This window comes from Astyanax mexicanus, chromosome 5 (assembly GCF_023375975.1).
Source record: "Astyanax mexicanus isolate ESR-SI-001 chromosome 5, AstMex3_surface, whole genome shotgun sequence".
NCBI classification, from domain to species: domain Eukaryota; kingdom Metazoa; phylum Chordata; class Actinopteri; order Characiformes; family Acestrorhamphidae; genus Astyanax; species Astyanax mexicanus.
In genome coordinates, this window is record NC_064412.1 from 8,083,610 (window position 1) to 8,105,351 (window position 21,742).

The following is a 21,742-nucleotide window of genomic DNA, read 5'->3' on the forward strand; positions in this document are numbered from 1 at the left end:
CTGCGCCATTTGTGGAAGGGATCGTCAATCCTCTTTTTGACTTCAATGCTCAAGAACATGACATAATTTCGATCGATTTCGATGAAATATCGAAATTGTGACACCCCTAATTTGCAGTTTTACTGCTACTTTAAACAGTTAATAAAAATAAACTTTTCTATAAAGAGCTAAGAGTTCACAGAAGTTCATAAATATAAAAAAAAAACGAGCCGTAGTGTCGTAATAGTCTGTACCTCCAGCTCTTTGGCATCAAAGTACTGCAGGTACTGCTGGGGCAAGACTTCATTAAAACCTTCAAAGAAGGCTTGAGTCTGCTCCTCAACTCCTCTGGATAATCTCCACTCTGCCACCAGCCTGAGGAAACATAGACATACACTTTTCCCCCAGTGTGTCAAGGTACATTTGAAGGGAACACACTCAGTTTAAAATTATTAATGTATCTGCACCCAAGAGTCCACCATTAGTCTCGCACTGATTAATTCACAGCAGTTCTGAGTTCTCATGCAAGATGTAAAGTCTGTTCAGCCTGTACTGACTTTATACCATTTTTATCATCTCTCACAGTAGTACTGAACACGTGTCCTGTACTAATTCTAATCTTCACAGCCATATTAGGCCTATCATGATAATTACATTATTGATATATTATATAATAAATGGACATGACCTCAATTATATGGGATAGTGGTGAAAACCTCTGGAATATAATCAAGAGGAAGATGGATGATCACAAGCCATCAAACCAAGCCTAACTGTTTGAATTTTTGCACCAGGAGTAAAGGCATAAAGTTATCCAAAAGCAGTGTGTAAGATTGGTGGAGGAGAACATGCCAAGATGCATGAAACCTGTGATTAAAAACCAGGGTTATTCCACCAGCTATCGATTCCTGGACTCTTAAAACTTAACGAATATAAACTTTTTTTTTATGGCATTATTTGAGGTCTGAAAGCTCTGCATCTTTTTTGTTAATTCAGCCATTTCACATTTTCTGCAAATAAACGCTTTAAATAACAATTTTTTTATTTGGAATTTGGGAGAAATGTTGTCTGTAGTTTATAGAATAAAACAACAATGTTAATTTTACTTAAACATAAACCTATAAATAGCAAAATCAAAAAAAACTGATTCAGAAACTAAAGTGGTCTCTTTAATTTGTTTAACAGTATTGCAATAATGACCAATGTTTCAATAACTGTGATTTCACATACACAGTGTGGACTGCAGTAGATAAAAAAAATGTTTGAGAGCATTCGCTAAATAGTAGTGAAAAAGTAGGTATTATGTACTTTATTGTGCACTTTGTATGAAACAAGTTGTTGATCAGTGTTGTTTATGTGTCGATGGCCTATAATAACGTCAGAAAATCATACTATTATATATTTTTATAAAATATATTACAAAAATTATAAAATAAATATAATCGTATTGTGCTGCATTTAATTCATTACCTGATATATTCCTCTTTGTTTTCTTCTGTTACAAGAATATTTCCTCCATCTGGCTTCAGTTCATGAGTGGTGACCTCGCCCAAGATCTCTTTATCCACTGAGAAATACATCTCCAGCTCACACTCCTGCAGGTTATTCTCCCTGTGGGTGAATGACATAGCAAACATCACAACACACAACAGCAGTCAAAAACATCTCCATCCCTTTACACATCTGGATGAATCTCCTAGTGAGTAAATGTCATTATCTAGGCCCTCAGAATAATAGTTTCAGTGTGGTTCTTCAGGAGGCAATCAACGTTATAACACAAAAACTAACTTTATTAAAGAATGCTTAACTATCAGATGCTTAAGTTATTAATAGCACTATTCTGATGGGGTTAGTTATAACTGAGGAGATGGGGTAAAGCGATTACCAGAGTTTCTTGTTGATTTTAGTCCCATCCTAATGCAGAACAGCATTCATTTTTACTTTATGTTTTGTAAAATATAAAAATAGCCCAAGGTTGTTCTAATCCTGCTCTAATTGATATGTGGGTAAATGTTCATGCATTTCCTGGGAAAACTTATTGTTTTTAAAAGCGTTCGGATAGTATGAAGGAGCTTTTTAAAATTGTATTTAAAAGCATTTTTGAGAAAAGAAAAAAAAAGAAAAATGCTTTACATGACACATATGCAATAAATTAGGATGCAGATACAGCAATAATAACTTAAATCCACCCACACACCACCTTCAAATGCAGTTTATAACAGATGTACAGAGTAGAACTTGCTTAACCTTGGTCTCCTTTAAGCAAAATTATTCAGGGGCGCCAGATCTTGTCATATAATTTAGGTTTGTCCTTTAGCATGTTTGTCACTTCTTTTGGTACTTCTACATGTTTTAAGAAATTAAGCAGTTATTAAACTATAGGAAACCAGCTGCTGCTGAGCTAAAGGCACCTAGTATGGAAGAGCTTGAGGAGGCGTGCAGTTTTTTTTTCTTCCACTGACAGCCTTTCACCCACTGTCTTATACATTCTAACGATGTTTATCACTATCATTAGCATAGTCGTGACAACCACTGGCAGTGATATCACTCACTTGATCCAGATGAGAGAGTTGTAGAACTCCGGGTCGATGGACTCGAGGTCTTTCAGAGCCAGAGGCTTGTTGAGGATCCGCTTATAGAAGGGCAGAGAGAAGCCTGTGTCTATGAACTTCCCATGAAACAGAGCCTGAAGTAACAGAAGAGACCATGAAAACAAACAATGTTACAGTAGGTCAACTGAAACTCATGCAGTGTACAGAAACAAGAGGTCATTGCAAAACCTATTTCCTTTTCTATGCTTTTTTTATATACCAAATTATTATTCCAATTATTTTTTTCATTAGTATATGGTCTTTTTTACACACTGATCTGTATTGACCTACATAACATATATACTGTATCTAAACATAACATATAATCTCCCAAAAAAGGTTCTTTTTAGGGTTTGGCCATATCTAGGCATCTTATGAATCGATTACAATTTAGAGGTCTGCGATACATCTTTTTCTTCTATACAGGATTTCTTTTTTCTTGTTGCATGACTACATTGTTGCTTTTTTATAACTTATTTCTATTTTTTTCCCCATTTTTCTTCCAATTTAGCTAGGACAACTGTCCCACCCATTCAGCTGGGGGTATATTCCCAATCACTAGTGCTCATCAGGCAGAAAAACTAACAGACGTGGTCGAATCGTTTTGAATCTCTGTTGAGATTAAAAATTGAGATTAATTTAAAAAAATATTATTTATTTTGGAATAAAATCTAACACTTGGCCCCATACCCTTCTTTTGTCTATAAATAATGTAATATATTGTTGTTTAAATTATTTCACAAATAGGAAGTAACCTCTGGAGCCTTTGGAGCATCCGGAAACAATAAAGGTACGTTCTGATGTCCTTTTATACTGTCAATTTGTCGACTGTTCATGTTATGCCTTTACCCCAATCATCTAAAATAGATGTAATAGAAAAAATGTGCTCTATTCATGCACAGAAAATGATATTTCAAGTTGGCATGAATGATAGGTCAGGAACTTGAGCTAATTAAGAAATGTATTAAATTTACCACCCTGTCACATATCACATATGGCCCAATCTGAGTAAAAAGCATAATATTAGTAAGGATTTTGGACCTGAAGGGAATAAAAGAAAAAAAGTGTTCATATAAAAGAGCTCATCACCTCCCTCCTTAGCAGACTATAAGGCTAAACACTGACAGCTGACTAGCATTCTGCAGACTGTTAAAGAATAATGAAGTGAAGTTTAGTAAAGCTAAGGGTGTGTACCATTGCAATGAATCGTCCAATGAACTTGAAGTACTTGAGATGGTCCGGGTTGATTGAGGAGGCGGGGTTAATCTGCAGGCAGTAGTTGTCTTTGCCCGCATACTCAAATAGACAGTACATGGGGTTCAGAACCTCATGGGATAACAGGAAAAACCATTCCCTGAAACACACACACACACACACACACACACACACACACACACTTTTCTCAGCACAACCAAAGTACCACTCATTTCCTTTCTGCTTATCACTGAAGATGACCCAGTTTTTACTCTAGACCACAACTGGTTCACAGCTGCAGTGCAAAGTAGGCCATTGTGCTTCAATATTAAATACAGAAACACTGAATCTCTGGATAGAGTTTTATCTTCAGATAAATAAAAGAAATAAACTTACAGGTTTATGATCCAATTAAATGAATAAACCCCACATAAATCTGACTAGAATTTACATAATGTGTGAAGAAAAAAACATCTGGAGTCATTGTACCAGCTCTCCTATGTATTCTTTAATAAGTAAACAGCACACAGCTGTTCAGAACAAAGGATATACACAAAAACACAGGTTCTTTTAATTTAAAAAAATTAAAGTGATTTAAACTGTTTTTTAAGCAATGCCAATTAAGAAAAAAAAATCATGATTGTCACAGAAGTGAAGAAACATTACATTGTTGGACTAAAACGAATGATTATTTTGGTAGTAGACAAATGTGATAATTATTTTTTGATTAGTCAACGTCCTCCATCGATTTAAAATAAAAGCTGAATGTGGGACTTAAATGCCCTTAAACTTATTTAGTGAGTATTTATGTAATCTGTTGTGTCTAGGCACTTTTGGAGACACAGACAAAGTTGAATGTGAGTGAATGAGCCCATTACCCCTCTCCCTTTGCATTTCTGTCCCTAACACTTTGTATAGTGCATTATAATAATAAAAAAAATAGTAGTTAAAAAACATATATAATCAACATAATCAACATAATTCGGTAAAACATATTTGACATTAAGTGAATGTTCCTTACACCATGAAAAAGGATCATAACACTAGGTGCTGGTGATAGAGCCCTAAAAGAACATCACAATGTTTAAGCGTAGCTTTGTGATAACATTATAGGAATAGGCAATAGGAAACACCACTGAAAATATTTCATCAATTTCAAGAATATACTACTAAACATATAAAAATAAATGCAATGCAAAAAAATTTACCACAACACTAAAGTGCAAAATAGTACATTAATAATAGTACATGTATATACAAAAAGAACAAAAACTTCCAGAAATTGTGGCCTAAAAGGAAATTCTTAAATAAAAGGTAAAAACCAACAAAAAACACTCAAGATGTCTTATAGCAGATTAATTAACATACCTTGCCACTCCTCCATAATCTAGCCCCTCCTCTCCTGGGAAGATTATCCACAGTCTTCGCCTCAGATCTTGTGGGTGGAAGCTCATTATCTGTAAAACACGTGTTTCCATTTAAACAAGAAATTTAACTACTGATAACTTCAAATTCTCCTCTTTTAAAACAGCTCAAACAGCTCTACAAAAAAAGCCTCTGTACTCCATACCTGCTGAAAAGAGTCCTCAAAAAGTGTCTTGCGATTGACGTGGATCTTGATGTGCTGAGGCATTGACAGTTGCTATGGTGATAAAGCAAAAATAAAATAACTATGCGACACAGGATGACTCGGGAATGTCACCTTATATGAAATCACCAATTATTTAGCATACCTGACACCAGAAGCGGAAGTAGTGCACTTTGGCTTTGAAGTCTCGCACATAAGTGATCTGTGGGCCGTTTTCTCTGTACATCAGAGAGAAAAGCAAGGTTAGAACTAAAGAGCACTGAGCAGAGTATCTACACTACATTAAATGGACAAAAGTACTGGGACACGTACACAAGCTTGTATGACATTCTATTTCTAATCCACAGGAATTAACTTTGCAAAAATCGATATCATGATACATTTCTTAATTTTGGACGATATGATGCAATCCAATACCGATATGAACAGTTTTAAAAGCCACCACCCTTGACAGAGCTGGGCGATATGTTAAAAATATCAATATTTTATTACAATATTCATAGACATTTTCACAATACATAGTATTTATCATATTTTGACACGCAGAAAAAAATGCATCAGAAGTAATTCTTATTTAACTCTTGCTGCACATCATTCAATTAAAAAAAAATTACACTCTCTGTAATAAAATGTACAGTTGGGTTTATGGTTAATCTTTGAGTACTGATGATACCTTCGATATGCAAGATATGATTAAAAAAAATGTATCATATGATATGATAAAATATCGATATGTTGTCCTGGTCTATTTATCTGTACCATAACTCTGCAATCACTGATCAGCAGAGTGTTGGAGACTTTTCTGCACTACGCTCCTCAGCATTCAGTGACCCCGCTCTGTGACTTTAGGTGGTCTAAAACTTTGTGGCTGAGCTGAGCTGCAGTGATGATATCCTCAATACCAAAAAAAAAAAAAAAAGAAAGAAATAAAGAAATAATATTGTAAAGGCTGATTGGCTAGGTGCACAATTTAAACACCTGAATTAAACACCTGAAATAAAATACGATAATTAACAATACTTTTGTCTATATCGATTTAAAAAAAAGAAAGTTTAACACTTTAAAGCTCACAGTGAGGATTTGCCTGTGCGAGGGTCGATGTAGGTCGTCCTTCTCCTGTTGTGGTCAACAAAATATGGAATCCCATCTACGGTAAATCTCATCTCCCAACCTTCAGGCAAGGGCTTCTCATTCAACAACCTACACCACACAGTAAGAGAAACTCAGAAATCACTCAGATTATATAGTGTATGTAGACCATACTGTTATAAATATATTAAAAATATAAAGTTCCTTATCTGTTTAGTATGAGCTCATTGTACTGTATTCAGTAAAACACCCATACTAGAATAAATACAAATAACATTCATACAAAACGCAGTGGTTTTACATCACTCTGTTCATCAACATCAGATCAAGACTGATTTGCTGGTTTGTAAATCAGTGCTTAATGATTAAATCAGAGGAGCGGCTGGCTGAATTAAATTAATCCACTGGAGTGCTGGTTGTTCTTCACACTAGTTCACATCACTAGTTCATAGATCTCATCTATTTCCTTTAAAATTTATTTTTTTATTTATTTTTCTTGCTTTAACAAAAATTACAAGAATATAAAAAGATAAGATAATGTCAATAAATAGTGTTTCAACATCCTACAGTAAATAGTCTGAGTGTGGACAGTCTGACCAGAGAGGATTAGACTGTGTGGTAGAGGGGTATCATGACATTTTTGTGGTATTTTCGCAATAACGATATCCTTGGCGATATGACAAACTATTGAATAAAAAAAAGAAAAAAAGAAAAGAAAAAAATTATGAATACATTACTACATTTTTTTTTAAATGTGCAATATGATATGATACACCCCTAACTGAAATATTTAAAAAATAAAATAATTCTCATCAGACTGTAACAGAAGGGTGGCTGATATCTCAGGGTATAATATCGTTCATGATATTCAAAAATGATGCCGATATTATTGTGTACGATTTGATGTGTGGTAGTTCTTGTCACTTATTTTACTGATCAGAATTTTCGGTCTTACCCTTGAGTGCGAGGATCTTCCCACTGTGTTGTCCTTGTAGGATGATGAACAAAGTACATTCTTCCATTACTGTCAGTTCGTTTCTCTGCATGCAAAAAAAAGGATAGACTCATACATCTTGAATCAAACATGTAAGTGCATACACACCACTGCCTGCTACAGCCTGAAAACAGCACATTTATCATCATTCCACGCTTCATATAATTGTGGAACATGTTTTATTTGAATCAGTGGTGGGGATAATTGGTTAGGAATGGGTTCATGGCTGTCTCACCCCATCCTTGTGGTAAAGGACCCAGCGGATCAAATTCTTTATTAGCTGCAGGTGCTAGCTGGTCCTGAAGCTGAAGAGAGAGAAAGAAAAAGAGATAGAAAAGACAATAAGCCAAAAATAATTAGAGAAAGTGTGCTTAACTTATGATTATAGTAAGATGTGCATATGTCCTCCCTTAATTATGAACAAAGTAGCTCAGGGGTATCCAGTCTTATCCACAATGGGTTGATGTGGATGAAGCTTTTTATTCCAGACAAACAGAATCTCATGTGCTCAGTTATTTGAAGACAAATGATTAAATAAAGTGGTATCAGGTGTACTGTTGGTTACGGCTGGGCAATACAACAAAAAAAAAAAAAACATATTTCTAAAGGTTTCAGAGAACTGGCAATAAATTATAAGATACAGGTATAGGTATAAAAAAATAGTATATAAAAATAGTAAATACCGCTAACTGTGTAATCTACTGTAAGAGAGCTCCTATAATCATAATCCTATAAATATATTTCTACAGAAAAATATGCCCAAGCTTGTACACGCATAATATTAAGATATGGCCATATTTTTATATTTTATGTTATATGATTTTGATTAATGTTTGGTTTTAGTCAATGTTTCACATGTTTTACTTGTCTTTTTCTTTACAATTTTATTAAACAAAGTTTAACACTATTATCTGTTGTGGTTCTTTAGTTTTATCATCTGTAATACTAGCTAGCTAATATTAGATTTCTTTTTTATTCAATATTTTTATTATATGCAGTACCAGTCAAGGTTTTGGACACAGCTTGTCTCATTTAGTGTGCTTTCTTTCTTTTTATGATTTTTTACATTGTAAATGTAATGCTAAAGACATCATACTGAAATGTTAAACAAACCAGAATATGTTTTATACTTTAGTATAAAGTATCACATTTATCTTTAAGGACAGATCTGCACACTCTTGGTATTTTAATCTCAGTGTCTTTATGAGGTAGAGTCACCTAAAATAGACATGTTTTCATGTATTTTATATTAAATACATTACAAAGTAAAGAAAAACATTGAATGAGTAACACTGCAAATAAGGGCCACACTTAATATACTTAATGATGATATCTCTGCAGAGTAGACTGGACACCCCTGCAGAAATGTACATGTTTGTGTGCTCTCTAACCCCATAGATGAATCTCTGGTTAAACTGGTGCATGGCTCCCTGCAGTTGACTACGCTGGTTCTGCCACTCCTCATAGTTCCTCACTGACTCTGCTGTGGGCCTCTGCCACGTGGTGGTCCGGCTAATGTGATCCACATAGTACACCCGGCCCATTGGATCCAAACGACGCTCCCAACTGAGACAAAACCAAGAAACAACCCTTTAACAAGCATTCGTTCAACACACCTCAGTTAAAACCATTAGATGCATTTGTGCTATGCATTTTTAGCAGGACTACATTACCCAGGAGGCAACGGTTCTGGTCTCTCCCATGTGGTCCTCTTCTCAATGTGATCCACAAAGTAGAGACGTCCATTCTGATCCACTCTCTGCTCCCAGCTACAACACCCAAACATGAACAGACACAAGACAAACACAGATACACACACATACACAGATCATTTCAGACACTATGTCCTTACAGAAACCACAGCTCACAAGTTCTGAGTATCTACTAGTGCATCTTAAAAAATATTAATATCATTGAAAAGTTACTTCATTTCAATAATTCAGTTCAAAATGAGAAACTCATATTATATAGATGTATTACACACAGAGTGATCTATTTTAAGTGTTAATTTCTTTTATTGTTGATAATGGATTAAAGCCAATAAAACTCAAAAATCAGAAATTAGAATATTATATAAGACCAATTGGTTCTTTTGGCAGTGTGCCAAGTCCTGCTGGAAAATGAAATCCACATCTCCTTAAAAGTTGTCAGCAGAGGGATGCACTGTACTGACTTCGGACTTGATAAAACAGTGACTCAACACCAGCAGATGACATGTCTCTCCAAACCATCACTGATTGGTTGAAACTTCACACTAGACCTCATGCAGCTTGGACTGTGTGTCTCTCCACTCTTCCTCCAGACTCTAATCTTTTGATTTCCAAATGAAATGCAAAATTTACTGATGGTCAGCAATCAAGTGCAAAGTCAGTGCAGTGTTTTCCTGGAAAATCTTACAGCACTTTATGCTTCCCTCTGCTGACAACTTTTATGGAGATGCGGATTTCATTTTCCAGCAGGAGCTGGCACACTGCCTACACTGCCAAATGTACCAATTGATCTTATATAATATGCTAGTATAGCAGGAGAAGCCTACCCTGGAGGAAGAGGGCCGTTGTTGATGGGGGAAACTCTGGGTGGTGTCGGGCTGACCCGGAGGGCCTGGCCTGAACCAGAACCAGAGTTTGAGCCCTGGCTTGCTGGTTCACCATTAACACACACACGTGGTGAAACCTCTGGACTAGGACCGGCACTGCCATGGGTTGGAGTAGAGCCTGTAGAAGAGGCTGAAATGAAGGAAAGGAAAAATGGATATTTACAATATTTATTACAATAATATTATATTACAGCAGAATGTTTGTTGATAAAATATTTATTATTTAATATTTGTTGATAAAACTTTCAAATCCCTAAAATAGTATTTTCATTGTTCTATCTCTTTTCAGAAATGACTATCTTTCTAAATCTTTTCTACATGTAAACTATAGTGAGCACATATTTTCACATAAATACACCAAATTAGAGTTTAAATTCTCTGCTCGAGCTAAGATTTCCCACATTTTTCCTCTGGCTCTTTCAGTTAGGACTCATGAAAATGGTCTGAGACTGTTTTTAATGCTATTTTTGTTATCTATATAAATACATGGGGTGATAATCACAAAATCAGTAACATAAAAAAAAAATCCTCCACTAGTTCACATTACACTTGACCTGCAGCGCTGTGTGTTACTATTACAAATATTATAATACTATAATACAATACTAGACATATTATTTTAGTCTGTTTTGTTGATTCTGTGGATTGTTGTTTACATGTTTGAATTTAAATAATTTTGAGTTCCAGTCTAATAAAAAGTTTTCTTAGACCGGTAGTTACTCAGAACGGTAGTTGAGAAGCTCACTTTAAATGCTGGGTTTAAATCAGGCTCAAGCTGATCATGAAAAATGTATGGGGTACCTGTGGAAGAGGGTGGTCTCTGAGGTGATGGCGGGGGAGGGCGTTGTGGTCTAGGAGGGCGTGGTGGTCTCAGAGAACCTGCTGAAGGAGAGGGTGACCCTGTACTGCCCATAGCGTGGCCATTGGGAAGCGAAGTATCGTCAGCAATGTCACTGGATGGCGAAGAGTCTCGACTTGATCTGACAAAAACAAAAATCACAAAAAAATTTACCTTTAATATGGGATTTGTAAGTGTGCACTCACCCTTGGAATGTTTTGTCTATAACCAGAGGTAAACTTTTGAGTGAAATCATGCTCAGGCATGGTAAAAGTCTACCTAGCAGGAGTGCATTCAAAATGGAGAAACTTATAACAAATACATCTACTTGCTAAAATGACTGTAGATTTATCTGCCGCATAATTAGCAGAGCAATGTACTATCTGGAAATTATATATAATGAATTTGTATCCTTGTTTGGCATCCCATATTATTACGGACACACCAAGTATTTGGCAACGAATCAATAGGTCAAAAAACAAATTATATTTTTAGACTGATTTATAGCAAACATTGACTCATTTATTTTAAGTCATACTTATGTTTTAGTTGGAAAAATAAACATTTTTGAAAGCTTGGATATACCAGGCATAACCTGCCCAAAGGCAACAAATTAAGAAACATGGTCTTAGTAAGTTTACAAAAAGAATATAGTAATAATATAAACAGCCAAATCTAATTCTTTACATATCCTTGTACATATATATATATATATTTATTCATGACCCACTTGTACATTATATTGTACTAAATGTAGATACACCTTCCCTGTTTAAAACATTAAATTCAAGAGCTAACACTATATTAAAAATGAATAAACAAATAAATTAATACATTTAAAAAATGTGCGGTATGGTATGGTGAAATAACTAAACAGGGTTATTTAGTTCCATTAAACACACTAAAATAACAAAGATCTGACGTTTTCCTCCTGCTAATTTAAGATGGCATTCAGTTTAAATGCAGAAAAAAAAAAAAAAACTGAATCAGCAGCAGCTTTCATACCTTCCAGCCGAATCCCCATTCAGCCTGGACTCCCCATTAGGAAGAGCATCTGGGATTAGAGGAAAAACACATCATTAAAACTGACTATTAATCCATGATGCAAACAAGAGGGTGCTGCATATGCTCTCTGAACAGCTATGTATGTTGTATTAAAATAGTTTTAAATTAGAATGTGACTCACGGTAGATGGTTTTAAATCACCATGAATAGGAATAAAAGTGTAAATTTACAGTTAGAGTTTGTGCTGTCAGAAAACGTAACTCACTGTGCTTCTGTTCTTCTGAGGCGAAGGTTTCAGGATCCACCTGCATTCCATCTAAACACACCGACAAATCCCCCACCACGTCACTACCGTCTCTCTCAGTGCTCAGCAGCAGGGTCCGCACCACCTCACAGACTGACAGCAGAGAAAAGGGCATCATTAGGGGGAGAGTTCAGGAGAGAAGAAGAAAAGAAAAAGTGCTTCAATTTTATTTGTATTTTATTAAATAAAATTTTACAGCATTTAGCTGTTGTGTTTTTATCCACAGTGAAGTTATTCCTATTACAGAGTTGGGCAAATGTAGTTTTAGGAGTCTTGCCCAAAGACTCTTATTGGTGTAGCACAGCATAGTCACCCAGACCTGGAGAGGTGTTGGTGTTATCCACTGCACCACACCAACAACTAAAAATCTACCACGATTATGACTAAAGCACAGTACCTCCGCACACTTGCTCGCCCTCTCAAACTGCTGTTTAATATACCTGTCTGCTGGTGGTAAACACAGGTGAGAATCGTATCTAGGGAAGAACCCTCACGAGATCCTCCTTGGTTCTTGTAAATAAAGCCCGCCCCGGCAGAACAGTCTCACACTGGTGGATTAGAACTAATAACCCTCCCTTCCAAATAAGATATGCAGTACTGCACATTAAACATGCTGCATCATTTTCACTAGCTTCTAATCTGTACTGAAATAATGCATTGGCAAAAACTAGATAAAATATATGTAAATTAAGATAAATATACTTATTTTAAGCAAAAAAATCTGTGCAATGGGAAAATCTTTTTTTTCTTAGTACGATTTTTTTAAATAAGCAATCGTAAGGGTGAGGGTAATTTTTTTCTTAGCATGATTTCCTAAAATAAGCAATCATAAGGTCTCAAAATGAGTAAAGTATGTCTTACATCAAGCAAAAATCTTTGGCACTTTTTTGCCTTAAAGTTGATTAGTCTAAATTTAAATAACTTACAATAAGGTGATTAACTGAATAATTCTATGTAAGACTGATTAAGATCAGTATTCTCATAACTTATTATTCTTATAAATAAACAGGTAATTCCTGGTGCTAAAATTAATTTTTTTGCATTGCATTAATCTCTTCTATTTCTATTTCGTCAGGTTCCTACAAGCAACCACTCTTCCCCTGTGCTGGTGGATCAGGAAGAAAGGGACACTGTTTTTTGCAGCCATTCCTTAAGGAACTACAGGTAAGTATGTTCTCGTTTCTTATAATGTCAACCCTACTGAGTCTTCTACCCCAATACCTAGGGTGAATAAAGGACAGAGATGGTGTCATGTTTATGTTGTGTTCTTTCCAACATCACATAGTTTTTACATTTTTTAAAATAATGATACATCGAGATCTACCCCCCAAGCTTTCCATTTATTCAAATATACACCACCCCTGCTGGTGCTGGTCTACAGCCTGGCTTCGACTTCAAGGCTATACTTTTCACAGTGGGCGTTTTAAAGTCATGTGGCCAACGGAGTGCTGTTTCTGAAAAGAGCCTTTGTGTTTAGTGCAGTAAGCCAGTTCACCTGCCTTTCTCAGTGCAGTGGCAGTGCAGGGAGCATGCCACAAATCAAACAGTGAACACACACATGCACTCAGATTAAATATATGTTCAATTTATATGTGACAAAAAAAAACAGAACTTACTCTTCATGTCATTCGACTTGAGGGTCTCACTGACTTCTAAAGTCGCCATTCCCAACAAAATGTCTGATTTGAGAGTCTGATGACTCCAGACACGAAATATTAATTTGCTGAAGGGGGTAACAATCCTGTTTGGGACCAAAAAAAGACAAAAAAGATAAATATAAAAGGTCTCAGCACCTTATAGGCAATCTGTGTTCAAAAACTATCCTCTCAGACTTACACAGTGAGAGGCTGCTTCCATTTGGGGCTGTGAGTGTTGGTGCATTTCTCCGTTTTCTTAGACTGGCCATCCACGGCCACTTCCACGTACGGACTAGGCCCGAACCAGTTCTTCTTGTTCTCCTTCAGCTTAGCTGAGAGAACTAATGACCAAGAGATAAGACCATAATGTATAAACAAACATATAAACAAAGAGAACAATGACCTTGAAGTGAATGTATACAGTACATATTAGAAATCAAAATATATGGGTAAAAAGTAAAAACGAGGGAAAAGTCAGATGCATCTGAAACTGTAGAAATGGTTACCTATTATCTGTAATTGGGCCTTCATTGTGCAGCCATTAAAAGCGCCTGCTGGGGCTCGGTTGCTCAGATCTGTGGACAGAGATAAATAAAATGTCAACACACAAGTAAAATAAACAAAAATGGTAAATTTTAAACCAATTTCATTGGGGAAAACCGCCTTTCCCTTCATGGGTGGGAAACATTCAGCTCAGTTTGAATAGAAGTTAATGGAGAAATTGTGGATGGCTGTGTCTTTAAAAAGATTTAACATAAAATATCAACACATACCTGTCTTTAAAATCCTTCTGTCTGAAGAATCTGCATCTTATTAACACTACTGTATCACTGCCAAGTATTAATACCCTTTTACCTATTACCATAATATTCAAGTATTAGTATTCCTATTAACACTGTATGTTAATAACCCATATAAACAAAAGTGGTACCAAGAAACCAAAACTTGATAACCTAAACAACCCAAAAAAACCCCACAAATGATTGGAAATTAGTGGCTAGTATGGTAGATTGTATATCTCATTAGCTAAAGTAGCAGGTAGACAAAATATATAATTGAGCCCTTATTAACAATTATTTTGGGCTAGTTTAAATTTCTCCAAAGTTGTTTAGTTGTCAAGTATTGATCTCTTTGCTTAAAGCACTTTACCCCTTTTTTTGGGCTATTAAAATACAATATTAATTCAGAGTCAGGTCAGGTCACATCTAGTTTTGGTATACATCTTTGTTTTTTTTCAAGCGGAAAGAGATCAAGGCAAGCTGGTGTTGATGTTTTATGTTAAAGCCTATATGTAATGTACATGTACTATGGCATCAAAAAAAATGAATATCATTGATAGTTATTTTTATTTAAGATATTTCCGTAATTTAGTTCATAATGTTAAACTCATACTATATAGATGTATTACACACCGAGAGATTTATTTTAAGCATTTATTTCTTGAAAACCCAAAAATCAGCGTCTGCAGTTTCTACAGAAACAATTATCCTAAAGAAATCATGTTCAAATACCATGCTTATATTGGCCGTTCTGTATATGAATGCCTAATATAAAGACTGGACTTAGAAAGGACCGTGGCCTTCGGTCAGCCGTGAGTAATCATCTTTCTGAAGAGGACACTGTCTCTGCTGTTACGTGCAACACTTGTCCTTAAAGCACTAGCAGCTAATTTAGAGACAGGAAAAGTACAGAGTAATCCCTGCCAGATTAGAGATGATGTAACCGAACAGTCAGGAGAACAGTCAGGAGAACAGTCAGGAGAACAGTCAGGAGAACAGCCAGGAGAACAGCCAGGAGAACAGCCAGGAGAACAGCCAGGAGAACAGCCAGGAGAACAGCCAGGAGAGCTGTCAATTATAGCAAAGCCAAGCTAAACAATGGACCAAATGCTTGTATTTGTGGGCTTATAAACTGCACAGGTTCTGCAGAGTAAAACAAATCTAAATGAGTGAACCTGCACCCTTTCCTACTTTAATTACCTGATGAAATCAATTATCTGCATTTTGCATCTGTTCTTTCACTACCGGCTTTCAAATTGTACCTTTCCACAAGCTCAATTAACAGGTGATTATTTATTAAACACATTGACAAAAGAACTAGATGCAATCATGGTGCACTCTTAACAGGCCTGCTGCTGAAGATCATGTGGAAACATTTACTCAGCCTTACTCAGATAAGTTTTTTTTTTTTTTTTTTCCTGAAACAGCCTAGATCATAAAAGGTCTAAGTTCTAACAAAATGATTTAGTACATTATTCTGTAAAAGCTTTCTAATCCAGAACAATTACATGTGCATGTGTACCAAACAGGCATTGAAATTGAAAGACAATTGAAATGCTACTAAACCGTATGAAAACTTCCATAGACCCATCCTTATAAGTATGTTATTGAGTTATCATCCAACATATAGACAAGATCTCAGCCATTCTGCTGACCTTTATATTGCCCATTGTGTTTACTTAGAGAGAAAAATGTATTAGCCTGAAAGAGCTGGTGTGTCATCTGTTTAAAAAGGTGTAACTGCTTTATCATGCTGTTATACTAATATTACATCAGTAGGATTAAATGAACTTAAAATGACAATACTATTGTTTATCTCAAATATTTCTGCAACAATATACCTGTCAAACAAAAAATAGTTATTGTGACAGGTCTATTAATATTTTCAATTTCACCCAATTTTCCTAGAGCTTAATGCAAATACTAGCTAACAAAAGTGCAAATATCAGATTGCAAATCAAAGGTTATACAACTGGGTTTTGTCATAACGCAATTCAATACACAAAACAGTCAGAAAATCTCTACACTTCTTTAAAAATGCATAGTTTTTTTTATGAGTATAGGAAATCAAAACATTTTCCTTCTTTACTTTTTTCCAAGTGTTTTTCGTATCAGAAACAGGATCTCTGACCCAGCAGAGTGTGCTTTCTTAATAGCCTGATGACAGGAGTGGCTGACAGCAGCAGACAGTATTTCCTCCCGCCCACTGGTACACGAAGACCATTAAAAACAGAAGTTGACCTGAAGCCAGATAAAGGTCATTACATTCTGAAGAATGCGTACAAGAGCACACTAACGCTGATGAGCTGTGAGCTTAGTATGAGCAAACAAACAAACCGTAAAAAGTTTAATTTGATTTACTGCAGGTATTCAGTCTAGACTGAATACTTAAAAGCTCAGAAAATTAACTACAATGATAAATCATGTGTATATTTGCATCACCTCGACTTAACTAAGCAAATGGGTGATTCTCACGAAATCAGACTAATGAGGTGGCATTAAGGAGTGTGATGAACAGGTAAATGCTATCAATTTGGGAAACACTGGTTTATAAACATCTCATCAAAGGCTATATTGGAAGTGATTAAAAGTAGACATTGTGATATTTTAAATTATGTATTTTTTATAATTTAGTGTGAAATTCTCAGTACCGCAACGCGTCCATTGCTGAATCTCGGCTCTTCAATTACACAATTTTAATATTTAAAATAAATAAATAATAAAAAACTTAAATGTATCTCATAAAGTAAATTGTTACAGTCAATAAAAATGTATTACTTGGAATTCATTGGTAAAAGAAAAGAAAATATTTAGAAAAATAACTTTGGTCAGAACCAATGTTCTCAGCCTCCGCAACAATTTTCAAGCACCATTTAAGACCACAAGGAACAGAAAAAAAACAGCCATTTTGAGAGGGGGGACACCTTTTAGTATGACACCCAAGATGGCTACCAGGTAAGCACCTAATTTTATACCTCTCCAGATAAATGTTAAAAACTTGGTTGTCAGCGAGCATACACAACTTTTTGTTTCTCATTACCGAAACAGCTAGTTTTTAATGTTTAAAAAAATGAAAATGTTATTGTGTTTTGGGAATTTTTAAGGTTTTTAAAGTCTAAATACAAAAAGCTAGCAAAAGTTTAGCCAGGCATCATGGTGGCCCCACAGAGATCAAAGAAGGTTAAGGTCCCTCATACTCCGCAACAGCCTTCTCATACACCGCAACAATTTAAGGCCTGTTGCGGTAGAGAGATTCACTGTTGCGGTAAAGAGAAATTAATGTTTTAAGTGACATGAACTTATATATATATATATATATATATATATATATATATATATATATTGTTTCATAAAAAAGCCTTTATTTACTTATAATAAACAATATATAAAACAATACATGATGCAATTTCAGATAAAAAACAGATTTATGTAGCAGGGCAGTGACACCCATATAACTTCCGCATAAGATATAAAAATAATATATAAAAATAATAATAATAATAATATATATATATATAATATATAATTTTCATATATATAATATATACATTTCATGAAACAACTTTTATTGTTATAAACTGTTAATAAAGGTTGTTTCATGAAATTTATTTTTATAAACTTTTATTGTTATAAACTGTTTATATGTATATATATATAAATATATATATATATATATATATATATATATATATATATATATACACATTTTATGAAACAACCTTTATTAACAGTTTATAACAATAAAAGTTGTTTCATGAAATGTATATATTATATATATGAAATTTATATATATACACACATATATACATTTCATTAAACAACTTTCTTTAATTTTATCTTTAATTTTAATTTAGTTGCACATTGATGTTTACATTTTTCATGAGATTAATGCTTAATACAAAGATGTTTAATGAGATGTTGAATTGCTTGTTTCATACTTAAATATTTAATTTCAATTTAGTTGTACATTGATGTTTATATCTGTCATGAAATTAATACTTAATAAAAAAGTTGTTTTATGAGATGTTGAATTACTTATTTTGTATTTAAACGTTCCATTTCAATTTAGTTATACAGTGATGTTTAAAGTTTTAAGGAATTTATGTCTAATGAGGTATGTTGAAATTTGTTTTATTAAAATACACAGTTCAAAATAGGATATTTTCACAGCTTGAGTCTTACTGAGAATAATTTTCAACAGCAAATACCACATTTTGTTCAATATTACTACTCCATACAAAACTCAAGAAGTACATCATTAGAATTTGTTATTTATTCACAGCATTCACACTGTGTTTGTTGTGTAAAGTGTTATTGTTAATTAAGTAGGAATCCTTGTAATGACTCTCTTTACCGAAACATTGACTCTCTTTACCGAAACACCATTCTCTTTACCGCAACACATATTTATTTACTAATTATTTTACTGTTATAAAACAAATTCTAGTTTATAATGGTATTTGGATAAATTGTATTTCTTCATAGGTCATCTGTACTAAATAAGAAATTATACATGTAATTTTTCAGTTAAATATCCTGAAAAGACAGGACATTAATCATGAAATCTGTTGCGGTAATGAGACAAATCATAAAATAAAAAAAAATGGGAAACTTATAAATATAATATTTTCTGGGTTATATACACATATGAGCACAACTGTTAATAATATCTATTTAAAAAGTAACAAATGTGTAACTTTTAAACCATATCTGTTCTGTGTTATCATGTTGCGGTACTGAGAATGTGTGTGCTCTGACTGACTAAAATGGTGCAAAATATACAGAAAAAAATTATAAAATTAAAAAAAAAAAGTATTTCTAAAAAGTTCAGACCCTAGTCTTGCATAACAAAAAGAAATTTTATATTTAAATGCCTTTTGAAATTTTTCAAGTGCGAACCCTTTTAAATCTGTTTTTCGTGAGAATCACCCACATAGTTAAGAGCATCCCATTGGATAATTACTGAACTGGTGATTATGTTTCAGCTGGCAACAAGTTATTCAACCACAACTGATGCAGTGAGTAGCTTCTCGTTCGCTTGTAGTAAAGGTGTTAATTCGTTTTTAGAAGATAATATAGCAATCAAATACTTAATATCAATATTTAATAAAGTACCAGTATGTGAACATATTGTATTTTATATATTTTTGTCAAGTACAGTCAGTAAAGTCATAATCGTTAGCCAACATTACGCAGGATTTCATAGTCAGGTTAACTAAGCTACTGTTATATTTCAGAAAAGAGAGAAGCATGTTCCCTTGATTTAATAAAGGATTTGAACAATTGTATAAGTTCATCCATGTAATATGTTGTCTCCTCATTAAAATCATTTTAAATTACTAATTTAATCATTTTAAATTATTAATTTAATGTCAAATTGTTTTGTTAGTTTAATAAAAAAAAGTCCTCAGTTCAGCAGTGTCACTTTATTAAATGGGGGATGGTTTATTAATTAAACATTAGCTAGGTTACTCAAGTCAAGTCAAGTAGTTTTATTGTCAATACTGCATATGTATGTATGTATGTATGTATGTATGTCCTTCCCAAAGTTACAGCAAGTACAGCAAAACAAAATAATAAAAGAATGAGTGACACTAAATGTACAATACAACAAGGTCACAGATATAGAAATACGTGAGACAAGAGACACATGACAACAATGCAATAGTGATAGGTGGATTAAGGAGGGAATGACCTAACAGTATAAACAGAACCTGTATATACAGTAGTGCACATATAGAGGTCTAATAGCTTAAGGCTGGTTAAATGAATGAGTAAGGACTGTACCCAGTTTAAATGTCTTAAAGTATGGCCAATTACCTAGTTTTATATATCATATAATTAACACACTGCCACCACTATCCTACAGCAACTGGCAGCAAAGCCACTATAGCTAATTAGCTAAGCTAATGTTATGCAATAGATGAAGTTTAGTGTCATCAACAACAGATAACACTAGCTTAGCTAAAGCTACATTTCTACAAACAAAGAGCATGTAAAATTCTCTCTTAACTAGTTAACTAAAGCAATTAATGGCAAAATAAAATCGTTTAAGCAACTACTTTGCTAAGTTTACATACAGAGGCAGTAGAATAACTGTTATTTAAATCTGACTGACTTATAGTTAACGTTAAATAGTTAGCTAACATTTCTTATACTTCTGTTTCTATTGCCACTTTATTTTTAATAGAAACGTTTAGTGCTTACAACACTGGTGCTTATTCTCTTTGGTGTGCTACCAACAAATTAATTTTAGAGATTGATTAACTTAAATGTGCTATTTAATGTAAATTACAATTACTTTGAAACCAGTTAAACATTTAATAACAACGGAAAAGAACGAAAGGACAGCCCCCAACTAACTAACTAAAGATATCAAGTTAGATAACTTAGCTAACAGCTAGCTTAACTAAGGCTGGCTAGTTAGCTAGCTTAGCTAACAACATTAGGTACCATTAAGGACAGTAGCAACATTAACTAACCAATTTAGCTAACTATATTTCAAGTTAATCAGTTTATCTGTAAATAACATTAACTAGCTAGTTCATAACGTTTCTGCGTGACAGTGTAGAACCACGAACACTCATACCACACAGGCTGGCAAAGCTAACGCTAACGCTAGCTAAGCTAATAGTGAGCTAACAGAACACAACAGTGGAATATGCTGTATTTAACGTTACAGCTTAAGTTATCTAGGTTAGCTAGCTAACGAAAACAGGCTTTGTGCTAGTCTGTGGCGCTTTCTGGTCTATCTGGAAAAGTTTGTTATTTAATAAGAAAAATGAGAGGAATATAGATAGTTATTGAGATACTTGAAGAGGAAGTGGATCTTCTCCCTCCACACCCCGTCAGTCAGTCTCCCTGCCGCTGCTGTCAGCCTGGTGTCCGCTAGCCGGTAAGCTAACCTATCTAGCTAACTATCAGATCATATATAAGCAAAAATAAAAAGCGCAGACATTTCCATTATTCCCCTTCAGTCTTACCAGATGCAGATCAACGTCTCAGAATCTCAAAATCGGCTCTTAAAGACTTTAATACAGGGAAAACCCCGCGTTTCCGTCCGGCTGATGTATTTTGCCATGTCTAGCTACGCTACTCCATTGATCAAAGGTCCTCCACTGCGGCCTCCATCACCCGGTCATGTGACT

The 21,742-nt window shown here is 34.4% G+C and overlaps 1 protein-coding gene across 1 annotated transcript in view; it reads right to left on the minus strand.

Moving 5' to 3' along the window:
* The window catches only part of itcha (itchy E3 ubiquitin protein ligase a), a 30,535-nt gene extending 8,793 nt beyond the window's left edge, over positions 1–21,742 (minus strand). The window contains exons 1-20 of the mRNA XM_007252679.4: positions 21,578–21,742; positions 14,322–14,390; positions 14,015–14,156; positions 13,795–13,919; positions 12,140–12,271; positions 11,875–11,923; positions 10,833–11,011; positions 9,972–10,161; positions 9,109–9,204; positions 8,827–9,001; positions 7,671–7,740; positions 7,397–7,481; positions 6,424–6,552; positions 5,498–5,570; positions 5,335–5,406; positions 5,133–5,221; positions 3,765–3,924; positions 2,532–2,665; positions 1,450–1,590; positions 234–354 (exon numbers count right to left, since the gene is read on the minus strand). Of these exons, the coding sequence (XP_007252741.2) occupies positions 234–354; positions 1,450–1,590; positions 2,532–2,665; positions 3,765–3,924; positions 5,133–5,221; positions 5,335–5,406; positions 5,498–5,570; positions 6,424–6,552; positions 7,397–7,481; positions 7,671–7,740; positions 8,827–9,001; positions 9,109–9,204; positions 9,972–10,161; positions 10,833–11,011; positions 11,875–11,923; positions 12,140–12,271; positions 13,795–13,919; positions 14,015–14,156; positions 14,322–14,346 (2,187 nt within the window). The 5' untranslated portion in view covers positions 14,347–14,390; positions 21,578–21,742. The remainder of the gene's footprint in view (positions 1–233; positions 355–1,449; positions 1,591–2,531; positions 2,666–3,764; positions 3,925–5,132; positions 5,222–5,334; positions 5,407–5,497; positions 5,571–6,423; positions 6,553–7,396; positions 7,482–7,670; positions 7,741–8,826; positions 9,002–9,108; positions 9,205–9,971; positions 10,162–10,832; positions 11,012–11,874; positions 11,924–12,139; positions 12,272–13,794; positions 13,920–14,014; positions 14,157–14,321; positions 14,391–21,577) is intronic.